Source organism: Marmota flaviventris, chromosome 16, assembly GCF_047511675.1.
Source record: "Marmota flaviventris isolate mMarFla1 chromosome 16, mMarFla1.hap1, whole genome shotgun sequence".
Lineage (NCBI taxonomy): Eukaryota > Metazoa > Chordata > Mammalia > Rodentia > Sciuridae > Marmota > Marmota flaviventris.
This window is the reverse complement of record NC_092513.1, coordinates 47,702,575-47,723,436: the sequence shown is the minus strand read 5'-3', so window position 1 is coordinate 47,723,436 and position 20,862 is coordinate 47,702,575. Positions and strand designations below refer to the sequence as shown.

The 20,862-nt window shown below is 34.3% G+C and overlaps 1 protein-coding gene across 3 annotated transcripts in view; it reads left to right on the top strand.

Annotated features, from left to right (window-relative positions):
• Positions 1-213: 213 nt before the first annotated feature.
• Rbbp8 (RB binding protein 8, endonuclease) overlaps positions 214-20,862 on the top strand; it is a 67,781-nt gene continuing 47,132 nt past the window's right edge. For all 3 annotated transcript variants that reach the window (XM_071602669.1, XM_071602668.1, XM_027935660.2), the window contains exons 1-4: positions 214-385; positions 2,635-2,841; positions 14,555-14,597; positions 18,606-18,701. In XM_071602669.1, the coding sequence (XP_071458770.1) occupies positions 2,733-2,841; positions 14,555-14,597; positions 18,606-18,701 (248 nt within the window). In that variant the 5' untranslated portion in view covers positions 214-385; positions 2,635-2,732. The remainder of the gene's footprint in view (positions 386-2,634; positions 2,842-14,554; positions 14,598-18,605; positions 18,702-20,862) is intronic.

Genomic DNA, 20,862 nt, shown 5'->3' with positions numbered 1-20,862 from the left:
ACCTTCAAAACGCTGTCGCGGACGCCAAGTTCTTTGGGTCGGTCCCTTCTGCTCACAGGCAACCCTCTCAACCCTTCCAGCTAAATCCCTCTTTCAGACTCCCCGACAGAGCCAGCGAGGAGGAAAGGGCGTACCGCCGCGGGAACTCCCGCGTGACGTCACGTGACGTTGCGTGACGTCGCAGGGCTCCCGGGCTGGGCGGGGCCGGCCGCTTCCAAGCCGGGCCGGCCGCCCTCCGGCCTTCCCCCAGCCCTGGATTAGGGTCTGCCAGTCTGGTGAAAGAAGGGGGCGACGGGGAACAGGGAGCTGCTGTCCCTTTACTACCCCAGAGGGCATCTGCTCCTGTCCTGGGGCTCTCGAGGATTTCGAGGCTGTCCTGGAAGCTGTGAGTACGAGGAATCTTCTTTCCCCCACCCTGAGTGCCCAGTCCTAGGGACTATTTCCGGTCTGGAGTTGCGCGCTCGTCGTAGGGGTTTGGCTCTCGGGGTTTGGAGAGTACCACAGGCACTCGGGTTGTGAGGACGTAGGCTGGGCTGAGTCTGAACTCTGGAGATGCCCCCAGCTAGCATTCTGTGTGGTTCTTGTTCTCCCGCGCGGGCTGAGGACGCGCCTCCCAGCGCCCGGCACGCCCGCGCGCATGCGCCGACCGCGCCGTATGCGATTCCCGCGCCGGCCTTGGGCGCATTTTCACCAGAAGCGCGGGCGGATTGTGCGGGGTGCTGAGGAGAGGCTGGTGGAGACCGGGAGGGGAGTGAGAACCGCTGCACTCCTGCAAGTGCCTTGGGCAGTTCCTCTTGCCTCACCGGTGTGAAAGGACTGTGTTGCGACAGTAAATATCTTATTGGATGCCTTCAGTGTGCTGGCTTACAGTGCTAGGGAATACACAGGAATGAATTATCACTAGTCTTGGAGCCCCTGGTGCAATTCGGGTGGCAAGATGTGCGTTCTGAGAGATCAAGGCTCACTGTGCAGCGGTGACGGTTCAGTGCCACAAGAGAGATGTCAGCCAGAAGCGCTGAGTGGGCAGGGAGGAGGAAAGGGTTTCCTGAGCCACAGCCATTTGCAAGTTTGCTTTTGATAAAGAGAGTGTGTGTGTTTAAAGCATTTGATTGTTTTAGTTTGTTTCTTAAGGACGCTTAAATTCATTGGTTTTAAACTAATGCTGTGCAATTTAAAAGTTTCAATTAAACCTTTAAACTGTTCACTTAATTGGAACAGTTAGCTTATTTTTACTTTTTTGTTGTTGCTTTTCCTGCTACCTAGGTATTTTTTGGGCTCTCAACTTGACTGTTACACCTGTTTCCTCAACTCTAAAATGAAATTTATAATTGTGGCTGTTTTATAGAGTTGTTCTGAAGATTAAGTATAATAAATGTAAACTAACATAGCCTTTTGCTTTTATACACATAATAATTGGTGGGTTTTATTGGCAATAATGTAAGCCTCGTAATTTATCTTTTTTGGTTAAAAGATAGTAGAATACCAGCTTCTTTGGAAATAGCTGTATTAATGTAGTTCACCTAATCCCATTTTTTAAAACTTTAACATGGAAATGAGTATACACGAGAGACAGTACAATTATGAACCCTCTCATATACATACCCCTTGTTCAGCATCAATAATTGTGAAAGTTTAACATTTTTTATTTCATCTTTCCACCCAGCACCTATTATTTGTATTAGTAGGAATATTTTCATGCCAATCGCAAAGAATATATTGCTTAATCTATACACACTTCAGTATATATTTCTTTGGCAGATAAGGTGTTTTTAGTGACTATATCATTATCAAACCCAAGAAAATTTATAATTCCCTAATATCTGAAATACAGTATATGTTCAGTTTTTGCTAATTTTTTAATTGAATTTTGGGCACTGGGCCATATCCCCAGCCCTATTTTATGTTTTATTTAGAGACAGGGTCTTACTGAGTTACTTAGTGCCTCACTTTTGCTGAGGCTGGCTTTGAACTCTCGATCCTCCTGTCTCAGCCTCTCAGGCTACTGGGATTATACATGTGCGCCACTGGGGTCTGGCTAGTTTTTGCTAATTGTTTTTTAAAAGTCCAATATCAGTTTTTAAAAGCTTGATAAAACTATATATTTATTTCTGTAGTATTTATAGGTTACCAAGTAGTAACAGTGTCTTCCCTCTTTGCTGAGTTGGGCCTTGAACTTGAGATCTTCCTGCCTCAGTCTCCAGAGTTGATTGGATTGAAGGTGTGCACCAAAGTTCCTGGCATCATTTTACTTTTTTAATGGTTTCTTGGTATAGTTTTGTACTCTACATCAATTCAAAAGTTAAGAAAGCAATAAATTCTTTTATAATGGTAAATCAATACTGACTGAATGAGTACAGACCTGTCAGTATCAGTCCTTTTAGTTTAACAGAACATAGGTAATTACTTCTCTGTAGGTGCAATAAGATATTTCCCCTATGTAAAGGCCAAATAACTAAAATCAAGAGGTTTATCTTATTTCCTCACACCCCACCAACCCTTCCCAAATTCTCAAAATGATTGATTGTGGGTAAATAAGGAAAACTTTTAAAACAACTGGGCTTGTGTTTCATCCTGACTTCAAATTACATAAAGGTGAACAACAAAGTTTATTTATGTTGCAATCTGTCGTTTCAGGTATTTCAGCTGTCTAAAGACAACTTCACACCTATATAATGTAACAAAAAAGGTCAGAAAACATTAAGCAAATAGAAGTGTGGAACCTGTTAAGCAAGATGAACATCTCTGGAAGCAGTTGTGGAAGCCCGAATTCTGCAGATATATCTAATGACTTTAAGGAACTTTGGACAAAACTAAAAGAATATCATGATAAAGAAGTACAAGGTGACATCTTAAATACTTACAGCAACATTTTATTGAGACTATAATAGTAACTTTGTATGATAGTTTTATGTATTTATAGAGAGAAGAAATTACCTTTTTTTAGTTGTTGATGAACCTTTATTTTATTTATTTATTTATTTGGAGCGCTGAGAATCAAACCCAGTGCCTCACACAGTGAGGCAAGCACTCTACTACTGAGCCACAACCCCACCTCTGAGAAATGATCTTCTTTAAGTTCAAATATTCCATCTTTCAGCAGCATTTACTGTTTTAATTTTTTTGAGATTCATTTTTATGGGTGAATTGTTAAAATTCTACAGCTGCTACTATAGGACATAGTTCTTAAACAGCTTGTAGTTGTTTATGGTAACATGAAATGGGTGGTGAAAAAGAATTAGAATTTATTTACTGAAGACCTGGATTTGAATTTGAATTTCATTTGCCTACTTGCTGTGGGATCTCAGCCAAGTTATGTAACCTCTGAACTTAATTCTCTACTGTAAAATTATTTGCAGGATTATTTACAGATACAAAAAGTATTATTGGGCTTAAGTCTTTTGACAACCTTTGGAAATTTTTTTTTTGCTGCTAAGCACTGAGATAGTGGTGGTTTACTTTCAAAGATCCTGCAGTCCAGTAGAGGTAGTCATTTAAACAAATAATTCCAGGGGGGGCGCTGCGGTGGTAGCTCAGTGATAGCACATGCCTAGCATGTGTGAGGCACTGGGTTCAATCCTCAGCAACACATAAAAATAAATAAATAAAATAAAAACATTGTGTCCATCTACAACTATAAAATTTTTTTAAAATAATAAATTTTAAAAAACCAATTACCGTACAATGAAATAAGAACTAAAAAAAAAAGGCTTATATATGAAATGCAGTGACTATATAGGATTGAGCAATTGTAGCTAGGATGATTATATAAAAGGAAACTTCTGTTAATGGTAAGCTCAAGATTTGATATCAAACTTTGATATACTTTAATTCTGGAATATTTATGTTTAGTACACTGATCTTGTGTATGAGAAATGCTTCGTAGTATTGCAGTTATTTCCTTTTTTTTTTAGTACTGGGGAATTGAACCCAGGGGCACTTTACCATTGAGCTTTATCCCCAGACCTTTTATTTTTCTTTCTTTCTCTCTCTTATTATTTATTTATTTTACGGCATGGTCTCACTAAGTTGTCCAGTCTGGCCTCAAACTTGTAATCCTCCTGCCTCAGCCTCTCCAGTAGCTGGATTTACAGGTGTATACCACTGTGCCCACCTAAAATTGTTTCTTGGTTACATATTGCAACCGTGGGTTTAGTACTGCAGTACTTAATGTAAACCTAATTCTGAATTACAGTCTGTGGGTCTATGTTTGAACTTTCACATGGCAAATTTAGCTTCTGATAGAATTGCATGATGATAGCCTCATTATTAATTAATGGATTCTGAAATGTAAGTCCTAAAAACAACTTTGGAAGCCCCAATATACCTGGAGACACTTAATCTACAAGGGCATATTGGGTGTTTACTGTTTTTTTAAATCATTTGGTGGGGGGTTGTCATAGGGATTGAACCCAGGAATACTTTACCACTGAGCTACATTAGATCCCTAGTTATTTTAAATTTTTTAATTTTGAGATAAAGTCTCCCTAAATTACTAAGGCTGGCCTTGAACTTACTATATTCCTGTGTCCTCAGCCTCTTGAATTTCTGAGATTACAGGTATGCATCACTGTGCCCACCATATTGGATGCTTACTATATGCCAAACTTTATGAATAAGCACAAATCATAGATATTCCTATTTTAAGGAAATTTCTAATTTAGAATTTAATTTAGTGTACCATGTCATCTGAGAACATAAAAAACCAGGAGTGTGTGCATGTGTGGTGGGGGTTACTGTCAGACAGACTTCACAATTGGGTAAGTTTAACTAATGAGGCAATAAAAATGGTAGAGGAGAGGGAATTTTCTTAATACAGTGAATAGCATATGCAAAAGTTTGGAGATAAGAACTTGATATTAGTCAAGGAATAAAAGGTACTTTGATACAGCTCAAAGAGGAAAGGGGTGGAAATTTGGAGAAATGAATAGGATATGATACTTAGAAAGGTAGATTAGCTCTGTATGCTATGCTGTAGTGTTTGACATCGTGCCTTTAGGATTAACTCTAAAACTTCCATCTTGAGTGCCTACCTCTATTGATTGTGAGTATATTTAATAGGTTAAGAAAGAGGCATGAGATATAGTGTCTTATTCCATGAATTCTGCATCTAGACTACTAGTGTTTAAAAGTCATTTCTGTCATCTAATTTGAATAGAGATAGTGACTTTGTTCAATTTATTTAACTTTATAATGCCTCATATTCCTCATGGATAAAATAAACATACCAATAATATAATCTTCATTATATTAAATAACTTAATAGATGTAGAGTATTTGGAGGAATGTCACACATGGTAAACAATATATGTTAGTTGTTGCTGTCATTTGGAATCAGCATCCATAATGTGTTTTTCAGTGCCTGCTGTGTATTATCCTAGCTATGGTTGATGGGATGCTCCAAAAATCTTTTAACAGAACTTTCACATACTGATTACTTTTTTAAAAAAATATATTTATTAGTTGTTGATAGACCTTTATTTATATGTGGTACTGAGGATTGAACCCAATGCCTCACACATGCTAGGAAAGCACTGTACTACTGAGCCACAACCCCAGCCCCCGATTACTTTTTATTATTCCCTTTATGTTTGTTAAAAAAAAAAAAAAGGCTGTAGGATTTCTAGGAGAAAACATAAAATTCTTAGTTTCTATCTCTCCTTTGGTAGCAACAAGGAGGGTACTTACTTTTTAAAAATGTGGTAAAATTTAACATAACATCCTATTTGTCATTTAACCATTCTAAAGTGTACATTTCAGTAGCATCAAGTACATTCCTGTTTTTGTGACACCATCAGCACCAACTGTTGCCAGAACTCTTTCCATTTTGCAAAACTAACTGTTGCCATTAAGCAGTAACTTCCCATTTTTCTCTTCCCCCAAGCCCCTGGCAACCAACATTCTATTGTGTTATCTATGAATTTGATTACTCTAGATACCTTATATAAGTGGAACCATATAATCATTGTCCTTTCAATACTAGTTATTTCACATAACATAATGATTTGTAGGTTCATTCATGTTGAGTATGTGTTAGAATTTTCTTTTTAAGGCAAATATTATCCCATTATATGTATATACCTTTTGCTTATGTATTCATCTGGCAATAGCCATTTGAATTACTTCCATCTTTGAACTGTTGTGAATAATATAAACAAGTATCTCTTTGAGACCATGCTCTCAGTTCTTTTAGGTGGCCATCCTAATGGGTGTGAAGTGGTATTTCATTGTGGTCCTTTCTGTTTTCTCTGTCATATCCAAGAAATAATTAACAAATCCATGTTATAAAGCTTTCAACTCATGTTTTCTTCACAGAGTTTTATAGTTTTAACTATTACATGTAAGCATTTGATCCATTTTAAGTTAAATTTTACATATGGTATAAATGCCCAGCTACAATCTTGCATGTGGATATTCAGTCTTCTTAACACCATTTGTTGAAAAGACTGTCCTTTTCTCTTTGAATGATCTTGCATCCTTGAAATCATTTGACCCTATACAGGATTTATTTCTGGCTTCTCCATTGTATTCTACTGGTCTTTCTTTATGGAAATACCACAGTGTTTTGATTATTGTAGCTTTGTAACAAGTTTTGAGATCAAGAAGTGTTAAGATCTTCAGTTTTGTTCTTTTTCAAAATTGTTGTGGCTATTCAGATCCCCTAAGATTACTTGTGAATTTTAGTACAGATTTTTCTTCTTCTACAAGAAACAACATTGGGATTTTGATAGGAATGACATTGAATCTGTAGATCACTTTGAAGAATGTTGGTGTCTTAATAGTATTCTTTTTCACTTCATGAACATAGGATGTCATTTCATTTATTAGTGTCTTCTATAATTTCTTTCAGCAAAATTTTGTAGTTTTCCATGTACAAGTCCTTTGTCTCCTTGGTGAAGCTTACTACTAAGTTATTCCTAAGTATTTTATTGTTTTTGATGCTATAATAAATAAAATTCTTTAATTTACTTTTCAGATTGTTCATTGTTAGTTAATAAGAAACATAATTGACTTTTTTGGGGTGTGGGGGAGGGCTAGTAAGTATTGAACCTAAGGACACTAACAATGAGCTACACCCCCAGCCTTTTTATTTTATTTTGAGGCAGGGCCTTGCAAAGTTCTCCAGGCTAGCTTCAGACTCAGGATCCTCCTGGCTCAACCTCCTGGGTTGCTGGATCATAGGAGTGTACCACCGTGTCCTGCATATAACTGATTTTTTCATGGTGATTTTGTATTCTGCAACTTTACTAAAAGCCTTCATTTATATACGTTTTAATTTATAACGAGTTACAGTTTAGCTACCTCTAATTTATTTCATTTGCATATTTCAGTGCTCTTTTATGCTTTTTCATTGATTATGCTGATCCATGTTCCTGTGATAGCCCTCTTCTAGCATATAACATTGCTGATGCATTCAGGCTACAAAATTGTTCATTTAGGAAACCAGATATTGATGGAATGAAGTTATTATTGGTATTTTTCCATTAAATTTTTTGAAATTTTAGCTTTTTCTAAAAATGTCAAAACTCAAACACAAATAACCACTTCTTAGTTTCTGAGTGTTTTCTTCCAAAGTTTTCTGAAGTATATTCTTTTTTTTACAAAAGGTTTAAGATTATTTTTTATTTGAGGAAATTTTACATGTATACAAAAGTCAAGAAAACAATGTACTCATCACTCAACAACTATTATCAATACATGGCCATCAAAACAATTTGTCTTGTTTTACATGTATTCTACATCCTTCTCTATTCCTTTTCCACTCAATTATTTTGAAGTCCCTATCATAATTTCATCTATAAATACTTCAGTATGTATGTCTTGTAGACTCTTAAACACAAGATGCCATTATCACATTAAGAAAACAATTTGGGTTTTTTGTTTTGTTTTTTGGTCATAGTGGGTGTTGGCTTTGCACTGTTAAGCACATGCTCTGCTAAGCACATGATCTCCCGCTGAGCTACACTCCTGGCTCCCAAAACAAATTCTTTAGTATCATCTAACATAGATTAGATGATAGTGTTTGCATTTCCTCAGTTATCTCAGATGTCTATCTGTACTTATTTATAATATGTATCTAAATATTTTCACATTTATATTTGATTAATGTATCTATTTTCTTCAGTGTAGTCTTAGTTTGTATTTCTCTTATGAGTGAAATTAAACATCTTAGTTTAAGGGTGACTTGTATTCATTTTTCTATGACATGTTTACATACTTTATTAATTATTTTTTTTGGTTTTACCCTTTTTTCCTATGAATCTCTAAGAGCTGTTTATGTGTAAGGCAGATTAGTTGACATTAATATTTAAAGGTTTAGAATCCCAGTTGGTTATTAGATCTAATTTTAAAATAAACTATGCTTGTGGCATATGTCAAGGGAGAAATATGAATATTTAACATTAATGCCACCCTTCACTTGACTACATTATTCCCCCTCACCCCTCCTATACCCAGAAAGTCTAGTGTAAATCATTGAGGAAGGATTCTGAATTTTTGTACTGTCTTGTTATTCATTTTTGTACTGTCTTGGATAATTACTGAATTATATATTGCTAGGCTTGGTAGCAGTTACTGAAGATACAACAGTGAAGAAGACACAGGGGTTTGGGAGCAGTTGTATTCATTTTCTTTAGGAAAATATACAATATAAACATACGGTGAAATAGCAGAAATAAGGCATATCTTGATAACAGTGATGTAATAAACTGCATGTGTTACTTTTAGAACTAAGAAGAAATAAATTCTCCAACTTCTGTTGAATAGCAATATTGTCCTTTTGGTTTATAATACTATTATCACATCCGGGTGCATGGTGCATGCCAGAATCCCAGCAGCTCAGGAGGCTGAGGCAGGAGGATTGCAAATTTGAGACTGGCCTCAGAACAGTAAGAATACAAGTCAAAATTTAAAAAACAAAAATGTAGATTTTCTCATAAGAACAGCTTCATGTTTAAACTTTTTAGTTTCTTCTACATATTATAAAATTATTTGTTTGTTGTGACCTGGAAATGGAGCAAATACAATTTAAATCAGAGCAGACGTACTTAAGTTTTTATTAAACATTTGATAGAGAGGAATTAACATTCTGCCATTATCAAACATAATGCTAAATTATTTATCCTTCATATAATTAATTTTTGAAGTTTTATAACTGGTATTAAGAAGATCATGAAATTTTTATTATGCAGAGTTCCTATCTTAGATTCTTTACATCCTTGTGTGTAAAGAGCTTTGGCACATAGTAAGAGTCAGGAAGTGGTATCTAAATGAATTGCATAGTCTGTAGCTGGATCAATGGAACATATTCTTGAACTTTAGTATTTAAAAACTCATGACAAGCAGGACATGGTGGCACATTGCCTGTAATCCCAGCAGCTCCGGAGGCTGAGGCAGGAGGATTGTAAAATTCAAAGCCCGCCTCAGCGATTTAATGAGGCCCTAAGCAACTTATCAAAACCTTGTCTCCAAAAATAAAAAGGGCTGGGGATGTGGCTCAGTGGTTAAGTGCCCCTGGGTTCATTCCCCCTTACCAAAACAACAACAACAAAAAGACACAAAAATTATTAAACTTTGTGTCTAAACTTGGGAATATTTTACTACTCATTTACTTTAGTTTTTAAAAATTTTTAGGTACTATTCTACAGAGTTGGGAAAGGAAAAATAAATCACCACTCTACAAATATAACATTTGTACTTTTTGGTTTTTTCTTTCTTAGATTTTCTGTTCTTTTGCAGTGTTAGGATTAAACCCAGGTCCTTGCACATACCACCAACCTGTACCACTAACCCTCTTTTTTCCTAAAATGCAATAGATTTTTATATTGTTGAGGTCATTGTATATACCGTTTTGTATCTGGCTTATTTTTCATATGGTTCATTATCTAAACTGTGCTTTTTTATATTAAACATAATTATCTCTTTTTTACACATATCCATTGCTGTAGTTTGGATATGTGTTACCCAAAGGTCCATGTGTTAAAGGTTCAGTCCCCAAGGCGATACTATTCTGAAGTGGTGGAACCTTTAGGAGGTGGGTCTTACTATCCTTAGGCCATTGAGGACATTGTCTTGAAGGGGATTGTGGAACCCTGGCCCCTTCCTGCTTTACTTTTGCTCTGTGGCCATGCGCTCCCTGCCATTGATGGCATGCTCACCAGAGGTACAAAGCAATGAGTCCACTTGATCTTGGAATGGAACCTTCAAAACTGTGAGCCCGAATCAACCTTTTCTCTTTAAAAGTTGAGTATTTAAGGCATTTTGTTATAATAATGAAAAGCTGACTAACATTCCTGTTTAAAACTAAACCCATTTTATTTTTCAGCTTTAAATTTAATGGGAACAAAATATTTGTTGGATTTTTCCTCATGTACTTTAGTGTTGTACAGTCTTTTAAGAGACTGCTATTTTATGATGAGGAAACATCAGGAATATAGAATATACTTTATAATAAGTGCATTAAGCCACAATCATCAAATTATAGAATCTGACAAATATTACATAGTCTAACTCACAAATGTTAAATAATTTATGATTCTTTTAATTTGTATACTCCTTGTGGCTGTGCTCAACAGTCATCATATTTCCAGGAAAGTTAGTTTGTGTACTCTTAAAAACCATGAGAAGAATACAAGCAGTTGTTGGTGTTTAGGGTTAATATCCATGTTTTATGAATGGTAGTTATTGAATATATGTGAACGCATAAGAGAAGGTAATCTTTGGTATAATACATTGATAAGGCCAGTTTCCCCAGTTTCAAATCACTTAGGGATTCTTGAAGGTATTAAATGAATAATTGCTATTTTTTAAAAAATGGTTATGTCATTTAAAACTACTTTGGTTTGGACCACTGCAAATTTGCAATATGAAGGACTTTTTAAAAATTTTTTTTAGTACTAATCCATTGTCAATGTGTTCCACATAGTTTCATATAAATTAGATCCTCTGACTATGTGATAACATCAAAGACATGCCTGAAGGTACTTAGCTTTTTTTAAAGAAGGTGGGGGATCCACTTAGAAAAACCAGTATAAGAGGCTATTTGCAAGACATCAAACATAGACTTGTCTGGACATTGCAGGTTTTGAAGTAAATATATAGGGATCAAAATTGACTCATTACTTTTAAAGCTTCATGTCAGTAAAGACAAAGGAGAAATGTTATGAATGGTAGTACCTGAGATACATAATTTTTATTTATATAGCCAAGGAAATCTACCTATAGGAACTTACGTGCATCTGAATACCCTGCTACGTGTAGAGTTTTGGGGGTTGTTGGCCTTTGGGGTGGTGCCTCATTTATCCAAAACATAATAAATGGTAGCAAAAATATGCCATATACAAGACAGTATGTGTACTAATCATGTAAGCTACATGCATTTCTTTTAAAACCATGGGAAGAATATACAAAATCCCCCATATTCTGTGAACAGCATTATACAAACCAAATCATCTAGGGATAAAAATTCTGGAGACAGTTGTAACTAACTTTTTATGTCTTTTATCTTTAGGATAATGGTATCCTTTCATGATTGTTCATTCTAGTATCTTGTGTTCCTTTTATGACAAATGCTATTAGCATACAGTCTTTTTATGCTTTGAATTCAGAATTAACATTTTTTAATAGGATTTATCTTTTTTTAATAGGATTTAATAGAAATTTCAGAATTCTTTAAAAGTCTCAGTTGTATTTTTGGGTATACATTTTTTTTTCCCCTTTCAAGTTTCTTCAGTATCAGGTTTACTGTTAAAAGCACAGGCAATAAAACAGAATTTAGAGTATTTTTTAAAAACACCACTATTTTAATTAGCTGTCTCATCCACTCCTGGTTCTGCCATCAACATCTGGATAATGTATGGTAATCACTTTCACAGAAAATGAGGCAGGTTTTAGGGGGCAGAATTAGAACCCTTTGAAGAAATGGTATGGCAGTTGTAATGTAACAGGGTACATATTTTTTAGTTTATTTTTGGATTGCTTCATTTATTTCATGTTTCATCAGAATTCCAAAAGAAGATTACATAAATTAATAATGAAATGAATTGTATGTAAGTTGGCTTTATATCATCAGTGTGTCCTATTTGTTAAGAATACTCTGTTACTCTCACATCTCTTATTTTTTAATTTGCATTCACATCTGTAAATTCAGTGAAACCCACAAATATTATTTTACCCACTTTTTGATAATTAAATATTAAGCAATATTAGCACACCTTAAATATGGCAGATTTCATAAAGATAAGGAGATTCCATTTTGGAATTGAAATAATTAGACAATTATAAAAATGTTAGTAATAGTATTTTTGGTAGAAGTTAAATTATTTGATCTATATATAAAACTACTATTTGTACAGAAAGGTGATAATAGTTTTATCATTTATAATTCAAAACCAAAAGAAACTCAAAGTGAAAGTGCATGAACCATATATGGTTTGTTCTGGGTAGAGAACTAAAACAATGTAACAGTGATTTTTGTTTGTGTGTAGCAAATTGAGCTCTTGTCTCATTTCTTGTTTGCTGATAACTACATGTACATGACCTTAATTATTTCATTTCCTCCAAAATTCATATAAGAATAGGTGTAGGGTTAATTGTAGTGTGGTGCTTGGTCTTTTGAGCAGTTTCCTCAATAGGTGTCTCAGGTTGCCAGTGTTACAGTCCCAAATACTTTGTTGAACAGACTACCTGTTCATACAGGAGCCGTATTGTTGTATAGCCTCATTCCTTCCGATGGGTGTGGAGCAGGATTAAAGCACACTTTATAGGGGTTCTAATTGTAGATGCCTAATTGACTTGACGAATAGCAAATGCTAAAATTTAAACACACACACTGGCACACACATAAACCTGTTTCAGGACTGATCTGCGTGACAGAACAAATGCTTCACAGGTGTTGAATGCTTACAAGATAAAAGAGTAGTCTTTCCATATTTCCCAAGAATTTTCTTTTGAAGTTTATATGGATTTTCTATCTCATTGTTTCTCTTCTTAAGATGGTCATGGCAAGAATCCATTTCATCTTTGGCTACACATTTCACTTCTAAAAGCAGACCTGAGTTTTAAAAGTCAGCCTGAATTTAAAACTAGAAAATCTGTGAATAAGTGAATTTTCCCATATTTGGGAAGGGAGTAAGAGAAGAAAAAGTGATGATGCACAAGTTCTTAATTCTGCAAGGACGATTTGATGTTTTACTGAGTACTTTTCAGGTCTCATAAGTTTGTCATCGTTACCTAAGAAAAAGAAGCTTTTTTAGGATAGGAATTTGACAGATGGAAAGGATTTATTTAAAAGAACCAAAAGATCACATCAGTTTTTTCTCTAAACCTTTTTTTTTTAAAAGATAAATTTTCCCTTTATTGTTATGGTTTGTATTTTAACTGTTTTCTATAAATCTAAGGCAAGTAATAGTTTTCCCTTTTTTAAAAAAAAAAATCAAGCCAATTACAGATTTACCTGTAGATTTAAGAAATAGTACAAAGAAATCCATGTACCCTTTACTCATTTTTCCCCAGTGATAGCACCTTGTATTATTATAGTACATTTTCACAACCAAGAAATTAATATTGTTGCAGTCTACCAGCCATACTCAGATTCAACCAATTTTACATGAATTCAGTAGTGTATGTGTGTGTATTTAGTTCTGTGCTATTCAGTAGCATGTAGATTCTCTTGTTACCACCAGGGATTCATCATGCTACTTTTTAAAACCCCCAGCCACCTTGCTCCAGCCCCACCCCTCTGACTTTTGGCCATCCGTAATCTCTTCTTCATATCTATAATTTTGTCATTTCAAAAATGTTATGTAAGTGGAAACATAAAACATTACCTTTTGAAATTGGCTGGTTTAAATCAGCATAATTTTCTTGAGATCTGGCCAAATTTTTCCAAATGTCAGTAGTTCACTCCTTTTTATTGTTCACTGTAGTACGTGGATGCACTACAGTTTTTTTGTTGGTTTTCTTGACATTACTTATTGAAAGACATTATGTTTGGCTGTTACGAATAATACAGTGGTCTTCTCTTTCATGTCAGACTTAATTAAAACTAAAAATACAAATATCTCAAGATATTTGTTATACTCTGCCCTTTGTTAAGTATATTTCTATAAACAATTTTGTTCCCCTTCTAGGACTTCCTGCTGCAATCTAGTTTAATCCCAAAAGACGAGCCTACATAAGCATTATTGCTGTTAGCAAATACATAGGCTATGTCAGAACATAGCCCTTCATTTATAGTGAACTTCTAATTATATGTTTGCCCCTGCTATTAGAAAGGAAGTAACTCACTTTAGGTGGGGAAAATTTCATACTACGTGGCTGTCATATAATAGACTAAAAGCAGTAATGTTACAAATATACTTTTGTGACCCCAGGGCACAAGTAAAGTGAATGTACTCAATCTTTACAAACAAATGGGACCTGGTTCATTACTCAGAGGCCAGACTGAAGGGTCTTAATAGTGTAGCATTTGATTTATAAAGGAACTTTGATAATTGCCTTAAAAATAACAATATGTATAAATAAAATACTAAGGCTTTTTTTCTTTATTATTTTTCAGGTTTACAAGTAAAAGTAACTAAACTGAAAAAGGAACGAATTTTGTAAGTATCAGTATGTAATACTGATGTCTTATTTGTAAAGTATTTAATCCTGTTTAACCTCAATCTTATTTAAAAGATTTGCTTTACTTAGACCAACTGACAATGATTTCCCTTTTTAAGTTTTAAAATAAAGAGAATAACTGATTTTAGGTATAGTTTTACTATGTATACATACGTTCTAATATTAAATTAGTTTTTTTATAAGAGTATTAGGATGAGAACTGATCTAATCTGTAAATTCATTTTAATCTGTCAACAATATTTTTCCAGCTGTGTTAACACCTAGAATTCAAAATACTACAAGATGGGGAACAGATTAATTCTGTGATTTCTAAACTCAAAAAATGGGTATTGTGAGACCCCTTTTAAGTAGTTTGGAATTACCCTAGGATATCGTGAATTGTTCTGATGTTAAGCTCTGAATCACGTCTGATTTTCTGTGTTAGCAGATTTTTACTTGTGGTTTTTTTAGTGTTTTCACATTCAGGAAAGCAAAACAGATGGCATGGTACAATATCAGTAGTATAACAAACATCAATATTATTATGACATGATTTCACATCTTTCTTATAGTATATACCTGTGGGCTTCAGTTACTTCATGTTTCTAACACTTCCAAGGCTTTAACTGAAAACTAGAGTTACTAGTCACCGATCAGCATACATCCAATTGTTTTCTGTCCTGCATGAAAATTAGAAATTTTTTCTTCACACATAGAAAGTCTTTATACTTCTGAAACAGAAAATCATTAAATTTAAATGTTTTGTTTTAAAAGTAATAATTTTTTATTCTTAATTAGTGAAACTTTTAAATGTTTTGTACTGTTGAAAGTATACATATTTCTACTTAAAGATGTTGCTTTAAACCTTAACTGTAGGATAACCCATTTTTTCTGTGATGGTGCTGGGTTTAGTTCCCAAAATTGACATCTTTCTCTACTTACACAGAAAATTAATAAGTCTTTTTGGAGTAGTAATGTAGGATGTATATCTTATTAGATAAATAATTTTATTCCTGCAAAAAACAAAACCAATCATAAGTGACATTTACAGGAAGGAAAATGTATTCTTTCACCTAGAAAGCCACTAAAAAAGGGCATTCTAGCATTGCTTAGTTAATGACTCAAAATATTCAAGATTCTGCGTGTCTTCTGTGACAGGGTTAGTGTTCAGTTTTCCCTTTTATTCTTGATAAAACAGCAAGATGTCCATCATCATTCTAATCATCACCTGCAGAACATCTTTGTATCTTTTTTTTTTTTTAAACTAATTATATAAGTTTACAAGAACAGACCCCAGCAGAGTTCTTTTAACTTGCCTGGTCATACCTGAACAGTAGCTGCAAAGGAATTGAACTAACATGATTGGATTAGTCTAGTGAAGATTTTGACATGGCTTTATTTGTATTCCAGAATGGAGCAAATAAATAAGTAAATTGTTGATAATGAGTGCTAGGATTCTCATTGTCAGGAGGAAGGAGCTAGCACATACAGAAAGGGGGAGGACTTGAGTAAACCCTGTACTGGTAGGAATTGGAGTTACCAGTATGAACTCATGGTTTTTAATATGTAGATAAATAAATAGATAGTTGTTAATGTAAATGAAAATATACACATATTTCCTAGACTTGATTCATTGAAAAAGCCTAGAAGCAATGACATCTGAGTTCTTCATTTTTGACATAGGCCATCTGGTTGATAGTTTTAATAAATACTGTTAATCAAAAGATGTATCAGTGACTTGGTATGATGCTTTAATATATACCAAATAAAATAGCTGAATCACAGTGTGTTGGAGTTATTCTACAAGTCTTCTCTTTGTATGTATGGCAACACTTTATAGGAATTCTTGTTTGTGCTGACCTTTTCTCATACCAAAGGTTTAATGTTTTAGAGTTGATTATTAAACAATGATTTCTTTATATTATACCTTGGATTTTTGTTGAAGTTAATGATCTTGTAAAGGATGGATTAACAACTATTGATTGGAATGACCTCCTTTAGAGTCAAAATGTTGATTACTTCTAAGAAGCAATACTAAAACCCAGAAATTACTGTTTGATATTTATATATTTCAAGCTACATTTACAAAATGTTTTTGAAGATTAGCTTTATTAAAACAGATCCTTCACGTAGGCCTTGTCATTTTATTTTCTAAAACATAACTATTTTAAATAATAAATTTCTATAAACTTTATTAGATAAATAATTTTAAAAATATAAATTGTATTAATATATTACAAATATATTAGCTTGAGTCAGAATCATTTCCCTGTAGATTGAATGTTTAGAAATTCTTTGAAATGATCTAGTCTGCTTATTTTAAGTGTACTTTTTATAGTAGACTTTTTATACAAAATGTATTATCCACACCTATAACCAAACAGCCACATGAATAAAGTTCTTAAATTTGTAAGTGAATGTTGAATATTACTTTTTCAAAAATCACCAATGACATCTCTGAAAATTAAACAATGGAAACACAATTGATTATTCAGTATCTGATATAATGCCTTCACTATGTAAAGAGTCATTTGATCCTTTTAATGCATATTGTTGTTACTCTATACCTGTATGCCTCAGGTGGCTTGGGGTTGTACAATTTGGAAGCATGGGTGAGTTGCTAAATTCCCTCAGTGATCAGAAAATTAAAGGGGTGCTTTATTTTATCCTCCCCAGAATGAGTTAGGTCTTTACATAGTGGGATCAAGAACTTGGATTTACCTATCTTATATTTATTGTTTATCAACTGTAATGACTCTCTTCATGGTCAATTAGTGAATCCAACAATCTTATTTATCAGCCATTATTTAAAGAAAAACAATAGCTTCTTTATTTTTCTCTGAAGAAATAAATAATAAAATATGACAGCTACCATAATTCAGCCATCCAGCTATATGGCACTTAGAAAAAAAAATTCCCTTTCCAGCTGCTATGAAATAAACAACTCATCTACAAATAAACCCTTGTTTTCTTTTAAATTACTCTTTCAATTAAGAAATTTAAAGAATTACAGAGAAAAAAATTGTGCAGCACTGTTTCATACTTTTTATTTCTTATCACAAATAGAAAATCTCCCATAATTGGAATAGAGACAGTATGAGTAGAGCTGTTACTTACATTAACAAATGTTGACAAAATAATATAAACCAGTAAGTCCATGTATTTTAAAAATATTTTTTTAGTTGCCCAAGTCCCTACGTAATCTAGTTGCTGCCCAACTTTTCAATCTTATATCCTGTCACTCATCTCCTTTACTCATTAACCTACAATTACAGTAGACTTTCTGTTCCTCAAATATTTCATACTCATTTTTTACCTTAGACTTTTTGGTAATTTATCTATTCTATCTCCTTTTGTCTCTGTTTCCTCAGATAACTGGTTCTTTTTTGTTATTCAGGTCTCATTTAAATAGGACTGTCTCAGAAAGGTCACTCCTGACTACTCCTCAATATCTCTTCATTTCTAATTCCTGTGGTCACTCAATTACATCATTAAATTTTGTTTTCTTCATGCACTTAGTCTGCAACTGTTATGGTTCACTCCCAGCCTTTGACAATTAAATGTAAGGCCCATGATATAATAACAGTAGTGCTGTCCCCAGCCTCTAGAGCAACACCTCAGAAATAATAAGGACTGAGTTATTTGCTACTGAATCTAAATGAAGGACACAGTGTGAAGCTAGAATTCAAATACATATGTACATACATATATAGATGATTCCAAATCATATGATTCTTCCTTCCACAAAAATATTGCCTATTCTAAGTAAATAAATAATAAAAGAAGAAAGACCAATAGAGTAGAGAAAGGAGGTCAGGCGAAGAAGGGGATAGTAGTGGGGATTGAAATGGAGAAAACTAAGTTACATGTATGTATTTGACCTCAACTTTTTTTGATACAAGAAATTTAAATATGTATTTGTGTGGCTAAACTGTGGACTTCTAAAGTCACAATTATCTTTTTAGAGTGTCTTTCTTTGAAAATCTTACTTATTTCTTGACTTTTAGAGATGCACAAAGACTGGAAGAATTCTTCACCAAAAATCAGCAACTGAGAGAGCAACAGAAAGTCCTTCATGAAACCATTAAAGTTTTAGAAGATCGGTGAGTCTGGTACTTAAGACGTGATTTTCCCCCTAAAAGAGAGAGTGCATTGATTTTAATTTGTAATCAGTTCTGGATTGAAAGTGATCTTTTCCTAGTCTTCTGTCGTCTTTGAATAAGTCCTTTATGGCTTTAGGAATATATTCTTACAGGCTTGTTTTTCATTAATTGTAACAACCATCTCAGCTTAACCTTTAAATGGTATCTTTCTTTAGTGTTTGATGTAAGGCGAACTTCAGGGTAGTGGTGTTCTAATTCATTTGAAGCTTTAATTCCATTTTTACTTCTAATTAGGTGGAAACTGTTTCATAATTCTATTCTTGCCTTCTTTATTCCCCCACCCCGACCATTTTCTTTTCTTCCTTACTTATTTCTTCACTTACAGGCAATGTTAGGAGTTCTTTCTAAATATTACTGGGATAATATAATCAATTACTTAACCTCCCCACATAGACTTCTTTGATTTTAGGAGTTTTTGTTTGTTTGTTTGTGTTCTTTTTAATGGTACTATTGATCAAACCCCATATTTTTAAATATTTCTAATAAAAAAATTTAAGTTTATAGTTTTTTATTTTTAATTGTGATGGAAGCCATTGGAGGGTTAAGAGGCAGGTATGACAAAAGGATGTGAGTACCAATAGCACCTACTCTATACAAATGGAGAGGTCAGGTAGGTGGTTGTATATGTAAATATGGAGCTCAGTGGGTCTCCTAAGGACATCTTAAGTATAGGAAGAGAATAGAAGAGGACTCACCTGAGTCCTCGCTCATTCTAATTAAGGTTTACCTCCCTTTAACCCTTCCCCAATCCAGTACTAAATAAAAAATTATTAATTACACAAGTTTTTTTCTTTCCCATAACAAGAAGGAACACTTCTATGCCAACAGATAGGAACACTTGCTGTTCCTTGATTCCTGTGTAAAGACAAATTTAAGATGGACATCATAACTAAATATATTAGTCTATTATTCTGAGTTTTCCCTCTCTCTTCCCCCCGCCCACCACTGAGCTACATCTCTAGCCCTTTTTTTATTTTTTTCTTTTGAGACAGAGTCTCCCTAAGTTGCTTAGGGTCTCTCTAAGTTGCTGGGGCTGGCTTTGAACTTGTGCTCTTCCTGCATTAGTCTCTTGAGCTACTGGGATTATGGGCATGCACCACTACATCCAGCTAATCTTAGTTCTCTGAGAAGCAAATGCCAAGATGACTTTGGACATTAATTTTTTGAGAGGAACACCTGTAAATGAGGTGGGAATTGGAAGAGGTTGGGAAAGCTGTCAGACCTCCAAGCATCTGTCCCTATCCCAGTAAGAAAGAGACGTTAGAGGGCAGGTCTTCGACTGCTTTTTAAGGAAGCTTTGGCTAGGGTGATGTGGAATCTTAGAGCCATAGTATTCCTGTTGAGCTTATGCATCAGCCAGATCTGACCATAAGTTGTGTAGTGTGTTCACAAGGTGAAGGACTTCAGTGCACGAAGGTGGACCCAGTGATTTTATTCCTCACAATAGGAAATAGATAATTTTATGTAAGAGATTGATAATATTAATTTCTAGTTGTCCTTCCTATGTAGTTGGTCTTAACAAGTTTAGGACACAAAGTTAATACTCCGAAAAAAATAGTTGTCTTTATATTTTGCTCTAACTGGCTGATGCAGTTGGCTCTTCATTTCTTCCCCAAGATAGTGTTCTTCATCTTAGCCCTTGAAGCCCTCCTTTTTCAGTTGTTAAAAAGAGTTTTTTACTGTATAGTTTTGTTTGAACTTCCATTTCAGTTATCCTTTGTACCTTGCACTCCCTTCCTGAGTGGGTTTTCCTTTCCTGGACCCTTTCTGGAAAGAAATGTCAGTGGGTCATACCTCCACCCTTCCTGTTGAAGTCTTTTCTAAATTATTTCCCTTTGTTCAGTTAAAATTTTGAATTACTAAAATTGTTGGGATTTTTTTTTTAATTCTGCAGGACTTTTTTAGAACTGGATTCTTTTTTATTCTGTTTTACCTGTTGTCATTAATTTCATGTGCATTCCATGCTTCCTTGCTGTTTCTTATCCTAAATATTCTCTTCCTTTTCTTTCCATTTACTTTTACATTCTTAGGTAGGCATATGATTCATTGCATAGTATTAATTTGACAGTGGTGAATTTCTGTGTACATATGGTATTTTCTG